Source organism: Octodon degus, unplaced genomic scaffold (assembly GCF_000260255.1).
Source record: "Octodon degus isolate 3935 unplaced genomic scaffold, OctDeg1.0 scaffold00059, whole genome shotgun sequence".
Lineage (NCBI taxonomy): Eukaryota > Metazoa > Chordata > Mammalia > Rodentia > Octodontidae > Octodon > Octodon degus.
In genome coordinates this window covers 7,785,576-7,802,397 of record NW_004524635.1, presented here as the reverse complement: position 1 = coordinate 7,802,397, position 16,822 = coordinate 7,785,576, and the positions used below count along the sequence as shown (strand labels likewise).

Genomic DNA, 16,822 nt, shown 5'->3' with positions numbered 1-16,822 from the left:
CAGTCGGTTATGACTGGTTATTAGTGGATTTTAAACAGCATTATGAGGAGAAAGGAGAAAGGAGGCAAATATGTAATGAAAGAATGTTTATCAAGGGTTAAGGGGATCTTGCTGGGTGAGATGTGTTCTGCATATATACACGTGTAAACAGATACATACATACTGGGTTGTGATACAAAATGTGTTTATAGAATGTGCTTTTAAGAAAATGTTGAAACATCATTGCTATAAAAATTTGATTATTTTAAGAATGATACATATGTGAATTTTTTCGGTAAAGTCTTAATATATCCAAGTAGGTATTTATACTAAATATTGTTACTTGCCATCTATACTTCTTTCTCTCTCTCTCTCTCTCTCTAAATATATATGTATGTGTGTGTGTGTGTGTGTGTGTGTGTGTGTACACTTATTTTTTGGTGAGTATTGAACCTAGTATCACCTGTTAGGCAACTACTGTACCACTGAGCTATACCCCACTCCTTCTTTATTTATTTGTTTATTTTGGTTTTGGGATAGAGTCTCACTAAGTTGTCCCAGGCTAGCCTTGAATATTTGATCATCCTCCCTAAGTTTCCTGAGTACCATGGATGGCACAGATCTACGTGTCATCATGCCTGGCTTGACATAAGTTAATATTCTGTCACAGTTTTTAGGGCTAGGGCTGCAGGTCAGTGGCCCTGCATTCAATCTAAAGTCTCAAAAAAAAGTTTTTATATTTGAAATTTCAACTTTATATTTTATTAAGACCTTGTTCCATGAATAGTAAACAGTGTAGTGAGGAGAAAGAAGTGCCAGCAGAGCATCCTCCATCAATCTCAAGCCGCCTTCAGCTGCTTCAGGCAGCGTGCCATCTGCAGGTATCAGGACTGTACCGAAGCTCTGAAGCATCTGACATAGTGCATTACAGAACCTTTATGTGATGGTGTAATTATTTAGAGGAGGTATGGAAAACTCTAGACAGAGCCTTGCCAGGGTAAGGCTGTGAATTGTCTTTTAGTGTATCTCAGATGCCTTAAGAGGAGCAGTGAGATGCATGGAGTGCTGAACTACTGTGGACTGTAATTCTTAGGTTTTATGTCTGTGTGAATATATGGTTAAAGCAGGCTTAGAGGAGACAAGTATTATTTATTGTGTAGGATAATCCTGAGAGAGACTTTTTGAGAGAAGAATCTAAAGAGGAAAGTTTTTCTTTCATTGATCTTTTTCTTTCTTGTTTGTTTTTTGGCCCTGGAACTTGAGCCAGGACCTTCACTATGAACCCCATCCCGGCCCTTCATTTTTTTATTTTGAGATATGGTTTTAGTAAATCGCCCAGACTGGGCCTGTGATACTCCTGCCCTAAGTTCCTAGAGTGCAGGGATTACAAGAATGTGTTACTACAGCTGATTTCCTTTTATGTATTTTAATGAATTGAAATTTAGTATTGAATATTACTTGGAATATTGAGAAAACATGAATTTCTTAGATGTAAAAATTGAAGAGTAGGTTGGTCTACTATATTTTAGTTTTTGAGACTTTTACAGCAAGCATGTACTTTTATACTAAGAATTTTTTTAAGCTATGCCATGTGGCACATACCTATAATCCCAACATTTAGGAGGCTGAGGTGGTAGGATTGCTGTGTGTTCAAGGCTGTACTGGGCCACATAAGTGAGTTTGAGGCCAGCTGGAACTATATAGCAAAATCCTGTGTCAAAAAGACCAGAAAAGAAAAGAATAGTTTTAAATGTCTGAAGTTGTCCATTAGTATTCAGATGTTATTAGAATGATTATTTAAAAAAGAGTTAAATCTTGTTTCAGGGAATGAATAATTTCTGACACTTATCAATTGAATCACCATGTTAGCACCTCCATAATGGCTTTAGTTATTGATGTATGTGTTTTAATTTTTGACTGTAAAGTGGTTGTAGTGAAATCATAAAATTGAAATTTAGGTTCTTGAAAAAATTTTAAGTGTTTTTAATCATTGCCATCAACTTAACCAGAAATCCTTTTAATAACTTGTGATATTCTATACTTGAGTCCCTGTAAGAGGTTTTCAGATCATAACTCAGTGTCTTGGGGTCTTTTAACTTCTGTTAGAGGAGTCTTCAGTGGATCCAGCGTTAGGACTTTGTGGGTCTCTTGTACATTTTATCTTTTTTCCCTGTAAGTACTAATGCTCACTCTAGATTGTGAGCTAGAAGTGCTGGATACATTCTGACTTGTATCCAGAGGCTTCCCTGGCTAAAGCCTGTGAGCTCGGGCTGTGTATGGATACTCCTGAGAGATCCACCTGCCTTCTTATCTTTGATTTTTATCCTCTCAGGATTCTTATTTCCATCCTGTAATGGAATGGTCTTAATTCCGCAGACTCTTCTATATCTTAATTTCTTTTGTTTTTGAGATAAGGCATTGTTTTGTTGCTCAGGCATGTCTTGAGCTCCTGCCTCAGTCTCTTGAATAGTGGGAAGTATAGGTGCATGCCACCATGCATGGCTCTGTCTGGATTCTCTTTTATACTCTCTTACTCTACTACTCTGTTTATTTTCAAGTACTGGAAATCAAACTCAGGGCCTTCACACAGAGCTATTTACATTGAGAACCCTTTTTCATTTTTTATTTTGGCACAGGCATTACTGAGTTGCTAAATTGCCGAGGTTAGGCTCAAACTTGGGACCCTCCTGTCTCAGCCTCTCAGAATGCTGGGGTTACGAGGATTTGCCCCCACACCTGAAAATGTAATTCTTATTTGGAGAACTTTAAGAGTCCCTAGTCACCCTCCAGCCCTCTCTGCTTCCTCTCCTCACCTCCACTTCTGTCCTTCAGCACTTTAGAATCCATACATAGCCTATATCTCCAACCCCTCTCTTTATTTGAGGGTCTTAATCATTTTATTCATCTGTGTCCAAAGTTAAGTTATATAGCATCGTAGATTTGTGCCCCTCTGGACTTATGTTTTTATGTCACACCACAATATTATTTATTTACGCCACAATATTATAAATATGGGTATAGTTCTTTTAAGTTACCCTGTTCTTTACAATGAGCATAATAAGTGTTCTCTGCTCTTGGCAGGTTGTATCTTTTTATTTCTCAACCCTAATAAATATTTTGCCTACTTTCAGAGGCAGTTGAAGCTACAGAAGGAAGTTGCTTTATTGTTCTGTCTTAAACCCCACTTAACAAACCTTTTCTTCTTTGTACATTCTTTTCCTTTTTTTGCTTCCCCTTGCCGCTGGGGCTCAAATCCCTGAACATGTGTGTATTCTGTCACCAGCCCTATTTTTGTATTTATCTCAGTAAGTAAAATCCACTATCATTTGTTCAGCCACTATCATGGTTGAAATGGGAGTATTATCCTTGACTTCTTTTTCTTTTTATTTAAACACCAAATCCAGTGGGTTTAGTATCCTAAGTACTTATCTTGGGGGACAGTCTGCTTTTCTTTTTATTTCTTTTAACCTTCAGCAGTCAGCAGTCAGGCTTTTTGTCTCAGTAACAAGTTTTAGCTTTTTGTTTTTTTAAATTTATTTTTTTAAATTTTTTTAATTTATTTATGTGTGTGTGTGTGTGTGTGTGTGTGGCCAGCTCAGCCCACCAGGGGGCGCGGCTGGCTGGCATGTGGTGCTGGGGGATTGAACCGCGGTCCCTGTGCTTTGCTAAGCTTGTTCTAAGTAGGTGCTTTAGACCACTGAGCCATCTCACCAGCCCAAGTTTTAGCTTTTTGAATTCTCCTTTGTTTCTTAGCAGAAACAGCCATCTGCTTTAAAGTTACTGTTGATTTTCCAAGTGAGATAATCCTTCATTTTATACATTTACTTTATACTTCCAAAGATTTTATGAAATTTCTTGTTACAGTTTTCTCTCCTACTCCTTGTCTTTTTAGTGCTATGGATTGAACTCAGGGCCTCATACGTAATAGGCAAGTGTTCAACCAGTGAGCTACTTTTTTTTTTTTTTTTTATTTGAGACAGGATCTCACTGGGATACCCAGGTTGACTTTGAGCTTGTGATCTTCTTGCCTCCTCCTCTCTCATCCTTCCAAATTTCTGGAATTACAGGTGTGCATCACCACACCCTGCTTCATTTATCGCTTAGATCAATTACAGTTTCTTTTTTCTGTTTGTTTTGGTATGGGGGACCGAACTCAGGACTGTGTGCTTGCCAGGCAGGCACTGAGTTGCTGAGCTACATCCCTGGCCCCATTCTGAAGATAACTTTCCTGTCATCTTAATGAGTATTGAGAGGAGAAAGAAATTCAGGCCTCAATCTTTGATCCATCTCTTACATTTATCTTGAGGACCTACCTCCAAGTTTCCTTTCTCTGTCTGCTGTCTTAGTTTTCCACTCTCTGACATCTTTAAGCATTAATTTGATTACTATTAGTAGGAAATGTTTCTGTTTTTATCCACATAAAATAGTTTCTCTTGTTGGAGAGCAAACAAAAAATATTAGGGTTATGTTTGGTATTTTTGAAGATGGGAAAATGCTAAATAAAATACCAAAGTTTTTTTGAAGTACTTTAATAAAGCTTAAATTTTAGATTATGTTTCATTGAGTATGAAGATAATTGCCCTGTGATGCAACTTTCATTCATATATAAATATTTGAGAAATAGAAATTTTCTTAAACCTTTAAAACTATCAAGAGTAAATGTCAACAAGCAGTTGTAATTAATACAGACATGCTTGTTGACCTGCATAATAAATTTGGCAATATTTTAATCTAAATTTCCAACCTACTACCATTTCATAATTGACAATTCTTACCTTAGTAAGTAAACACTAGGAGAAGTAGCTGTTCCAGAGTTTGAGACAGTTCTAGGCAGGGTTCTTTTGTGTCATCTATAGTCACAAACTTCATTTAAACACACTGGCTTCTTTTTGTAATTGCAGTTCTCCTGGTATCTGGGAAAAGCTGAACACAGCTTTAGACAGAGGGAGACAAGGGCCTCAGAGACAGCCCAGCCCTCCGTGTCCTTTCCGCCTGGATGCTGCTGCTGTCTCGGGCCTGCTTGCAGGCCCTGTTCCCAGGCCCTGTTCTTCTGTGTCTGCCTCTTGCTTTCTGTGAAACAGGCTAAGCACATACTTGTGCAGAATGCAGAGTTCAACTTTTAAAGTGTAGAAGCTTAGTTTATGTTTACCTGTATGTATCTATGTACTCACTTTTGAGGGAGAACCTGGTAAATTTTTAATTTCTCTTCACAGATCTTGCTAGTACTAAAAGTGAGAGGCTGGAGGTGTAACTCAGTTGAAGGGCACCTTCCTAGCATGTGTTGGCCCTGGGTTCAATCCACTATAAAAAGCACTATAAAAAGAAAACAAGAGACCTAAAAACCAGTAGTGGCGTCTGGCTATTTCTGAAGCAGGGATTCTTGGTGGGGGAGGGGCTGCCCCTACATTCCTGTACATTAAAGGAGTGTGTAGTCCACAGTGTTATGAGTGCCGCCTGAGGCTGTCTGAAGGGTTAACTTTAAGGAGCGTAGAACAGAAAGCTACGTTTCAAAATGGAGAAGACCAAGAATATGTTTTTGTAGTTAGACAAGTGACTCTTCATTTGTTGAATGCCTTAGAGGAAGTGAGAAAAAACATAATTCTACTGAAAACCTGAGTTTAAATATGAGTTAATACATGAAACCATAATTTGACTTTGGTAATTTCACACTTAAGTGTTTAAATTGTATTGTAATTCTTACCAATCAGATTTTTAAATTTCTTAAAATTGTTTAGCTAACTGTAGTTCAAGATGAGACCTATATGTTTGTAATAAACATTTATGAATATTATAAATTAACATTTTGGCAGGGCAGATATAACTGAACATCATCTTTGTCCCTCGCATTTAAATCTGAAGAATCGTTGTTTTTGGTGCTGGGATTTGAGTCCAGGGCTTATACTAACTTCCTTGGCAAGTGTTTTTACCCCAGAGCTTTGCCTGGGCCCTGAAATTGTATTCTTAAGAGAGACAGACTCCTGCTGTGGCTCCCTCGGTAGAGGGCTCCAACAGCCTGTGTCAGGTCCTGGTTCCACTCTTGAACTGCTCACAGACTTAATGATACTTTACCAAATACAGTTATTTATCATGTTTCTGCAAAGGTTTTAATAACATTTTTGTCCTGACTGTATTGCATTTCATTTGTGAAGTACATTTTTCAACTATTTAGTGAATACCAAATTGCACTTCAAACTATGGTGAAAAAATTCTTGGAGTGGCAAGGATATTTGAAAGGAATTTTCAAAAACTGGCTGTAAATCTACTTCGCTTTGACACATGTACATTGGTTACTCAGTGTTACATGTAAAATGCCCATATAAAAACACAATTCCACTGTATCCTACATTTGGCTGATAGACAAGTAAATGATTTAATTGTACTGGCCTTCTCTATTGTCTCCTGAATGAAATGAAATGTCCAGGTGTCTTAAAACAGCTGGCAGAAGACATTTGCAGGCTTTCTTTGCTTAGAGCAGTTAGGCCTTCTGCTTTTCATCACAGCCACTAGGTGGCAATCACACGGTGAAGCCTAAGCTTTAGTGGTGGTGACAGCTGAAATGGTTGTCCAAATTAAGCCATGTGCACTCAGCAGTGACACGCTTGTGAAGGAAGTGGACTGGCTGTGTTCTTTGCTGAAACATATTTTTAAGTGAGATAAGATTTCTGTTTGTTTCACGGGAGCTTTTACTTTATCTTTCCTTGACTATTTGCTTCAAATGTATCTGTGAAAACTGAATTGAGATAAAAATCTCCCTATTTATGCTGATCTAATGTTTTATGTTTTGCTTCTTATGGTAATCACTTCAGTTTTACTAGCTGATAGTGAATTAGTAGGATTTAAAGTATGTTACAGTAAGTAGCCAGACATGGGGACTCCCGCCGGTAATCCTAACTACTTGAGAGGTTGGGGCAGGAGGATCAAAAGTTTGAGGCCTTGCATTGAAATAAAAAGGGGGCTGAGATGTAGCTCAGTGGGAGAGCTGCTTTCCTAGCATGACTGAGGCCCTAGGTTCAGTCCCCAGCACCCCCCCCTCCTCTCTCTCTCTCTCTCAAGATTGTGTCTTGTTAAAAAAAAAGAATTATCTTATTTTTGAAAGTCTGTCACTGATACTTCACCATAGTGACATTGGTTATATTTTATATTAAATAATACATGTGGAATTATTACTATTACTATTACTATTGCAGTACTGGGGGTTGAACCCAGGGAGTGAAAAGTTACATCCTCAGCCCTTTTTAGGTTTTTAATCTGAGGAAGGATCTTACAGAGTTGCCCAGCTGGCCTTAGACTTGTGAACATCTAGTTCCTGCCTTGGCCTCTCTACTAACTAGTGCTACAGATGTGCACTACTGTATGCAGCTGAATTAATAGGTGTTAACATATTTAGAGTAACTTGATCTTTGTGGAAATGCAGAAGACAATGTATGTATTTTTCTATGCTTTGTCTTTGGACATATATACATTCACAAATGTTTTATCTTTTGTAAAGTATAAATGCCATATTAAACATGGAGTTGCCTTTTTATAATACACTACTGACATCTGTTGGATGTGTCATTGTGCAGTTTTTTAGACTATTGAGTGGCAATCAGCTGTTGCTTCATGTGCTTTCATGTTGTCTTCTGTGTTTTGCCTGTTTGAGCAGTACACATTCCTGAATTTATATTTCAGTGTTTTTATTTCTGTGAGGTATAAACCTAGAGTGGCTAATGCTGTACCAAGTGTATCTTTTGAAAATGTTAGATTATGGTGTGTAAAAGGAAGGATTAGGCCCTGCAAATCTTGTCTGGAATTACATTTTAATATTCATCATCTTTACTAGAATCCCTAGAAACATGTTGTTTTAATAGTCTCCTAATACTTCATCCCTAGTTGAGGCATAATAGTTCAGTTCATATCTGCAATATATGTAGTTCTCTTGAGCCAAAAAAGTGATTAAAGTGGAGTGATCATGGAAACGTGCTCAAAGAAAGTTTGGAAGGGGCCGGGGAAATAGCTCAGTAGAATAAGCACTTGGTTGGCAAGTTCAGGGTCCTGAGTTCAATCCCTGGTACCACAGAAAAGAAAAGGCCAGGGAGATGGCTCAGTAGAATAAGCACTTGCTTGGCATGTTCAGGGTTCTGAGTTCAATCCCTGGTACCATGAAAAGAAAAGGCCAGGGAGATGGCTCAGTAGAATAAGCACTTGCCTGGCAAGCACAAGAGCCTGAGTTCAATCTCCGGTTCCATAAAAAGAAAAAAGAAAAAGAAAATAAGTAAGTTTGGAGCTCATCAGTTTGCAGATGTCTTCTGCCAGTTGGTTTAAGAAACCTGGGCATTTCATTTTATTCAGGAGACAGTACAGTTAAATAATTTACTTGTCTATCAGCCAAATGTAGGATGTAGTGGAACTGTCTTATTATTTTTTAATGTATTTAGTACATTAGATTATGGATCTATAGGGTCTCACTATGTAGATTGGACTCCTAGTGATTCTCCTGTTGTCAGCCTCCCAAGCGCTGGGATTACAGGTGTGTGCCACCACTCCCAGTCTGTCGCTGTCTCAGTGCACGCCAGAGGCCGGGCTGGTAAGGCATGTCAGCGATCATACCCTGATCCCTGCGCCTGCCTCCGGAGGTGCTTTAGTCCGCTGAGCTGTCCGGCCGGCCCTGGGACTGTATTTTTTACGTGGGCATTGATTACTTTTAAGCCAAGTGAACCCTTTTGTTTAGTAATCAGTCTTCCTGGATTGGAGTGAACATTTATTATTTATTTCTCTAATTCTGTTTGATACTAGAGAAAACAGTTTATACTGTTTCCTTGATAGTTATTATTTTTTCCTTGATAGTTTTGCTTGATAGTTTTTTTCTTGATATTAACAAATACTAAATGTATTTTTAGTATTTGTTAAACTATGTGGGCTCTTTTCATTTCGTTTTCCATGATTTTATTCTAGTTTTTCTGGAAATTTCAGTCATTTGGTTAATTAAAAACACTCTTGGAATTTTGAATCACTTTGTAAATTTTTATAATAACTGAAAGTTTTATTATTTTTGCTAGTTCGTATATTTTAGTCTATCTACCCAGAAGAATACAATGTTCTTCAGCAAAATTTTAGTTTATTTTTCTTTCTTTTTTAAAAATGTATTTGGTTGTTACAGGGTCTCACCACACAGCTCAGACTCGTGGTGATCGTCCTGTTTTCAGCCTCCCCAGGGCTGGGATTCTAGGTGTGTGCCCCAACGCCCACACTCTGTTGCTGGCTCCGCCGCCCTGGGGGCAGGGCCGGTGCTACATGTGGTGCCCAGGATCGAACTGTAATCCCTACGCTTTCCTAAGCAGGTGCTTAGTCCTCTGAGCTATCTTGCTGGCCCAACATTTTAGTTTTCAATTAATTTTTTTCCCTGTATACCTTATCATTTTTGTCCAGATTATGTAGGTTTTTTTTCCTATTTTTACCTCTGCTTTTCTATCCATACTTGCTCAGTTGAGTTTGGTGAAGAATCAAATAAGACCCTAAAAAAGCACAGAATATCTGCTTGCACTTGGCTTTTTAAATTGACTTGAACCAAGTAGTCAAACCAGGGTGACTGTACAAGTAGGTGTGAAGTGAAAACCTAGTAGTTGTATGTTGTAGTCACTTGTCATATGATTTGTGAAGAGATTTACAAAAAAAGTCATTCTTTTCACTTAGATTTTAATTTTGAAACTATTTAACTTTTCATTCACATGTTACGCATATTGCATGTCATGTTTTGATTTTTTAAAAGTGATCCTAAAAAAGGTTTTCTTCATTTTAATTCTGACGTGGAAAATCTAGGCATACATAGGTTTTATATGCTCAGGCCCTTGGGTGTCCATAGTAATTAAGAATGTAAATGAATTCCCAGTCCGAAAGGTAAAGGGGTGCCTCTCATTTTCCATCCTAACTGTTGTCTGTGTAAACGCTGTGGTTAAAAATGATAATTATAAACCATAATATAATTTATTAATCCCATTAATAATATAGTTACAGGTTGGTTTGCATAAATTTGATAATATAAAAAAAGGCAAATTTCTCTTCAGGTGAAATCATTTTGGGTTCTTTCATAGATTAAAGAACTAGATTTAAACCATGTTGTTGAAAGTTATTACATACATGGATACACTCATCTCTGAATATACAGCTCTGTTTTTGTAGTGTATGTTCTCTTTTGTACTGACTGTTGCATTCTTCGTTTAGTATTTCTAAATGTGTGTCTTGTGTTACTTTACAGATCAGCCAGTGCCATGACCCTGTGTAAGTTGTAGTTATTAGCTTGGAAGATTAGGTAACTTAGAAGACAGTGATTGGCTGTACCATAAAAGTAACTTAGAAGAATTTGTCTCTGCAAAGCACAGTGACCTAAATCAGATGTGCACTCACTGTCCCTGGAATCTTCAAGGGACTTACTGCATTACATTACCAGAAGCAAGAATTATTATGGAAAGATTTCATCTGGAAAAGAAGTTACCTGTATGTACTTAGTTAAGATCTTATATTTTACTTACAAATAAGCCTGAATCTTTAAAAGTTAAATAGTGAAGCATGAAGAAATGTCAGGCTTAATTAGCAGTGGCTTAGAATAGTATCATCCTCTATGTCCTTGGTTGTCAAAGTCATCTGCTGAAGAGTAAATCCTGTGTAAAGTTAGAAATGTTTGTGGTATCTTTATTCCTCCATAAGATTAATTTTGAGCCAGTTAGAGTTATTGAGTGAGACTTTAGAAGTTACTTAGCTAAGAAATTGGGAAAGAAGTCACTTTACCTGAATGGTTAAGTGTATTTTGAAGCTAAATTGAACTGTTTGATGACTGTGAAATTACCTAGTTAATAATCAGAATTTAGGGGAGGTTTTATTTTTGGGGTGTAGCCTTATATCTTATGTAATAGAAACTCAAATTTGTATTAAGGATCTTTAATGGCTGTTTTAATAATAATTTGGTAAATCTCAGGTATCAAGAAAGTGATATGAAAGGTTTATCATATATTTATAATCTTAGTAATTAGACAAAGGCAAGGATAAGTTGTAGATTTTGCTCTTCAGGTAAGATAAATGACTAAGAGAAGTCACTAAAATGTGTTTATGCTATCAGTTATACAGTCAGTTTCTACCAAAACCAAATTCATTTGATTTTGCTCAGATTTTCATCTGTGACTTGAATTTTAACTTTATCATACGTTGATGCAGAGCTTTTTTTTTTTTCTTTGTTTATAAACTGATTTAAAGTATTAAGTACTTTAGTATGTTGAAGCTTTGTCAGAGGAATCTTTAAATGAATCTGGCAGAAATTTTTATGCAAGTGTCTTGTCCTTGGAAATATCTTGAACATTCAGTATGTGTTTATTAGAGAATTCACCAGAACCAAATACCACTTAGTGTGGTAAAATAATGGTGAGGCAAAGTGGCCTGGCTCTTTTCCATGAGGATTCTTTCCTTCTTGTGACTTATTATTCATCTGGGAGACAGACAGTTAAAGAAGTAATTGCATGCATCTGTAATTATAGATTGATAGAAAAAAACCCATGTGCTCTCAATATGTATTACAGAGATTTTTTTTTCTATATGGATAAAGAACTCATGTAACTAGCACTCCACAGACCCAGGTTTTAATTTTAATTCTTTCACTAATTGTGATCTTAAGTGACTTACATTCTATGTATATCTTTTTTTATATTTAAAAAAATGAATTGAACTGGAAAAGGAAAGCCTGTTCCATATCTGAGATTATGCTTACTCATTAGCTCTGGATAATCCTTATCAGGAGGAGTTATATTTTAGTTGTAAATTAATTGATAGGCAGAACATTTGATTGTGTTAATATCTTTTCATTCATTGGTGTATACCCAGTGTGCAGTGTGATCCTCACTGCTGAGCTGCCTTTCACAGTCCTGTAGAATTCTTTGGACCCAGGAGCACTGTCAAAGGGAAAAGCAGGCCAATAGAAAAGTATATAACTGAGAGGTTTCCACACTTCACCTATGTTTTCAGTAAAAAGGTTCAGTAGAACCGTAGAAATACTCAGCTAATGAGAACACCGAGTGGTCTGAGGATGAGAGGTCTTTGCACAACATCTGTACCCCTTCTTTTGCTGAAAAACGTTTAATTATTTTATAGATCTTTGTGGTTCTTCCAATCCCAGTCTCTGCAGAACATCAATAGAGTTAAGAGGTAGTTATAAAAGGAGCTATTTTCGTAAGAAGTTTTTAAAATTCTCATCTCTGCTATAAATTTCTTTGTTTGATAACCCTCAAATAAAGGGTTTACACATGTGTCTTGATGTGTTGTATGTTATGTACTGAGTGAAATGGAGTTTCATAGAAACCATGTAGTACTCATGAAGTATAATTTCAGTGCAACCCTGATAGGTTTTCCACTTGCTTTGTAAAGTGGCACCTGATAATAAGTTTTTTAACCTGAATCCTCATGTTACTGAATCCTGTTATTTGCCAGTATTTGTCTTACACTTCTTTGAGTTCTGTTCTCATTTTCTCTCATTTTTTACATTGCCTTTTTTGTGTGCCCTCTGAAACTTTTCATCAAATTCAAATTGTTTTTAGAGAAATTCAAATTTCAATTTGGTCATGGCACTAGAAAAACTTATAGTACATGGAAGAAATAAAATACACCCCAATGATATCAGTACAGGATTGACTCACTCTAGTTCGAAATAAATTCTTTGGTGTCTCACTTTTCCCTCTTTGCTGGGACAAAATACCCAACACCCACAATGAAGGATGGAAAAGATTATTTAGCTCATAATTAGTGGAGCTTTCAGTCCATGCTCAGCTGGCTCCAAGGCAGAGTGGCACATGGCAGAGAGCAAAGGGAAGGGTAGCAGCTCCCAGCTAGTTAGCCTCTCTCTTCTCCTTACATTGTAATGCAAATTACCTACCCCAGGGCCAAGGTGTAGCACTCATACCTGCAATCCCAGCATTGGATCAAAAATCAGTCACAAACTGTAGAAGCTGATGCATGACTGCATGAGGCTTTGGAGGGACAACTAGACATAAACCATAGCGCTTAGCTTCAGTTTCAAAATCATATTTATGAAAACTGGCTTGTAGTCCTTTGGGTCATATACTCTGTTTATCTAGTTGTTCTTTTGAAGAAACCCTAGGGTTATTTCCAATCTTTCTATGTTATAAGTACTGTTATAGTGATAACCATGATACACTTTTTTTTTTTTTTTTTTTGGCAGTACCAGGGATTGAACTCCGGACCTTGTGCTTGCCAGGCAAGCACTTATTCTACTGAGCTAGCTCCCTGGCCCCACATGTCATTTCATATGTAAATGTTTTCAGCTTTCTCTTTAATCTTATATGGATAATTAATATGTTCTTTATGTTACAGTACAGTGTTATTGATCTTATTTTATAAATACAGTGTTGAAACCAGGACTAAATAATTTCCTGAAGATCGCACTGAGTCCATCTTGCATTGATACAGTTTGGGTGTCTTGGACTGTTCTTTGTTTTTGAGTATTCATGATGCAATGACCTTATTTCTTTTCAGGTAAACTTTTAAAGCAGCAACCTTTGTGACCCATCTAAAGTTAAGAACAAAACATTGTGATGTCAGGGGTAACTCTTGCTATTTTTATTGGTCCCCTCTATTCTAGGAGGTAATAGTGAGAAAAGTCTTTTCTGGATACAGTCTTTAACTGACATATTAGCAGATTGAAATATGAATTTTTCTGAGACAGTCTCACTGTGTAGTTCAAGCTGGTAATCTTCCAGTGTCATGCTTCCAAATGCTAGGAATATGAGCCTATACCACCATGCCTGGCTCGAAATTTGAATTTTTTAAGAGCAAAAGATGTTCGTGGAAATAAATGCAACACTAGAGGATGGCTTTGCTTTTCAGTGCTTTCCATCAGGCCGTTAGCAGTCCTATTTCTCTTTACAAAGATTTAATATGTGCTTACAGTTTTTATCTAGACTTTTGAAAGACACAAAGTTGTATTCTACACACAAGTAATAACCCCCCTATCCCTCCATACTGGAGATTGGATCCAGAGTCTTGATACTGAGCTGTATCCCCAGACATTTCTATTTTTATATATTATTTATTTCATTTCATTTGTGTATTTGGCACAGGGTCCCACTACACAGATTGGACTCATGGTGATCCTTCTGTTTTTAGCCTGCTCAGCGCTGGGATTACAGGCATGCGCTAGCACATCTGTTCTCTGTGGCTGGCTCAGCATATCCCCACGGTCAGGGCTGACACGGCGTGTGGGACCGGGCATTGAACCCTGGTCCCTGTGCTTGCTAGACACAGGCACTTAGTCCACTGAGCTATCTTGCCAGCCCTTTTTTGTTTTTTGCGATGAGTTTCACTAAATTGCACAGACTGGCTTAAACTTTTGATCCTCCTGCCTCACCCTCCCAGAATGCTCAGATGATAGACATGTGCCACACTGCTTATCTTACTTTTTATTAAGAAATAATTGTGTAGTGGTGTACTAAAATGGTAGCTTTTGAAACACGTATACTTGTTTCATGAAAGCCTTGCCCCCTTGAGAAGCCCAATGGCTTTGTTCTTAGGGGGTTTCAATGCACATGTGTGCTATATCTTTGTAGCATTACTTGTGTGTCAAAATGGCCAATTTGTGTAGTTCTCAGACAGTTGTGTTCTGCTTTTTTTTTGTTTTGTTTTGTTTTGCAGTGAAAAACTGGGTGAAGTTTTTAAGGGAAGGGAGAAATGCATATTTAGCCCATTACCTTTTTTTTTTTCCCAGTGTTAAGATATTTAAGATTTTTTATTATTTATTTATTTATTTTTGGCAGAACCAGGGATTGAACTCAGGACTTTATGCTTGCCAGGCAAACACTTATTCTACTGAGCCATCTCCCTGGCCCCCAAGATTTTTAAATTTTTAACTTTAATTTGTGATACAAGTTGTATATAGAAACATTCTGGTTGAAAACTTTATGGTAATATAATAGTCTTAACTTGGTTTTTCTTCAAACTTAAGTTCCTTTTCTAGAAAGGAGCAGTTAATAATTTAATACGGGCCCAGTCAGGTCTTCTCTTCTCTTCTCTTCTCTTCTCTTCTCTTCTCTTCTCTTCTCTTCTCTTCTCTTCTCTTTTCTTTCTTTCTTTCTTTCTTTCTTTCTTTCTTTCTTTCTTTTTCTTTCACTTTGTAAGTATATACCTATGGAAGCATATTTGTACATAGAGAAATAAAATTTTAGTTTGTCTTGTGAATATTTAACATGTGATCTTATTTCTTTATCACTTGTTTTTCACTAACCTGAGATCTTTTTCTTAACAACACATTTAGATCTACTCTCCTTTTTGATGTTTCTTGGTAGTCCTTAGGATGAAATTTCCTTCTTGCTCTTCATTTTTTCATTGTTAGAAATACTGGCAGACTGTGATGGTGCATGCCTAGTAATCTCAGTACTGAGGAAGGTGAATCCAGAGTTCAAGCCAGTCAGGACTACACAGCCAGGCACTCCAATATGAAACAAAACGGGCCACAAGGAAAAAGGCTCAGAGAGCTTGAATGGCTTGCTCCGGGTATCATAGAGAGAGAGGTCACAGAGGGTCTCTTGTGAGGGTATCCTGGTTTTATATTCTGTTGTGTGGGAATATGTTTCTGTGATCAGTGCTTAAAGGTAAAAGGTATATGTATTTTAAGTAAATTATATATATGTATATACATATATAGTAGTAAAATGAATATTAATGAATGATAAAGTAAATAATGGATTGTCTTTTTTCGGGGGCAGTACTGGGCATTGACTCTCCAGGGCCTTATGTGTGTTTGTAAACATTCACTCTTATCACTTTCCTGCCCCTTCAGCCTATAACTTAAGCGATGTTTTTGCGGGTTGGGTGGTTGAGACAGGTTTTCATGGTGTAATTCAGATTGGCCTTGAAGTCACTGTGGAGCCCAGGTTGGACTTGTGGCCGTCCTGCCTCAGCCATCCGAATGCTGGAATTACAGGTGTGCATCATGGTGCCGGTGACTTAAGCTATTTTTGAATGTTAGTTAGCTGATGGGTAATATATCTAGTACATCTGAACATGTCAGTATAGCTGCACAAAGAGAGAGTTTTGTTTGTTTGGATGTGAGCGTTAAGTGTATTGTTTTGCTTCTTATCCTGGCACTTGTGCAGGCTACATGCTTGGAATGAGAACAGTTAATCCTTTGTAGAACAGACAGTATACTGCTACCACTCAGGATACTTCTGCCTTATTTTGGAGCAGACCTTGTCTTTTGTACTTGCACAGGCTTAGGAACTCAATGACATACAGTAGCCTAACAAGCAGACATGGTCTATGTAGCCTGCTTCTGCTCCTTCAAATATGGCTTAGTAAGTCATTTAACTTCTCTGAGTTTTCAGTATTAAATTGAACAGCTATGTTTCAGACTCATATACAAGTGTGCCTTGATATCGAAGTCTGTTTGATTGCTGTTTGGATATCCAGCCTTCAGAAAATAAGTTGGAGTATCCAGAAGATCAGTGTATTCCTGATAAATTCTGATTCTGGGTTTTGGGTAGCAAGTAGTGAAAATTTCACTAGTAAGGGATGTGAAAGTTTAGGCAAATTGATTGAGTTCCTGAGTTTCCATAGGATGTGGGCACTGAGTCTGGATATCGAAGAAAAATTCTAAGTATATAATTTTAGTTTGTATATATGGAGAAGCCTTGTGTATCATGCTCAGCACTGCTCAGTGGTGCAGATTGCAAGCTTTCACAGCTCTAGCAGCCCCTGCTGGCACAGGTCTAGAGTTCGCTGTGTCTGACAGGAATTTGAGCCCAGACCCAGACTTTTTAAATGTGATTTGTTCATCTTTCTATCTGTGGCACAGAATTGTGCATAAGTTGAT

General features: G+C 37.4%; 1 protein-coding gene across 8 annotated transcripts in view; it reads left to right on the top strand.

The window, feature by feature from the left end:
• The window catches only part of Slc4a7 (solute carrier family 4 member 7), a 96,656-nt gene that overhangs the window by 8,154 nt on the left and 71,680 nt on the right, over positions 1-16,822 (top strand). For 4 of the 8 annotated variants that reach the window (XM_023718534.1, XM_023718531.1, XM_004634200.2 and 1 more), the window contains exon 1: positions 10,327-10,452. The exons of 1 other annotated variant lie outside the window; for it this stretch is intronic. In XM_023718534.1, coding sequence (XP_023574302.1) covers positions 10,351-10,452 — 102 coding nt within the window. In that variant the 5' untranslated portion in view covers positions 10,327-10,350. Of the gene's footprint in view, positions 1-10,326; positions 10,453-16,822 lie in introns of those variants that run through there. 3 more of the 8 variants (XM_023718535.1, XM_004634202.2, XM_004634201.2) reach the window with 1 other exon arrangement.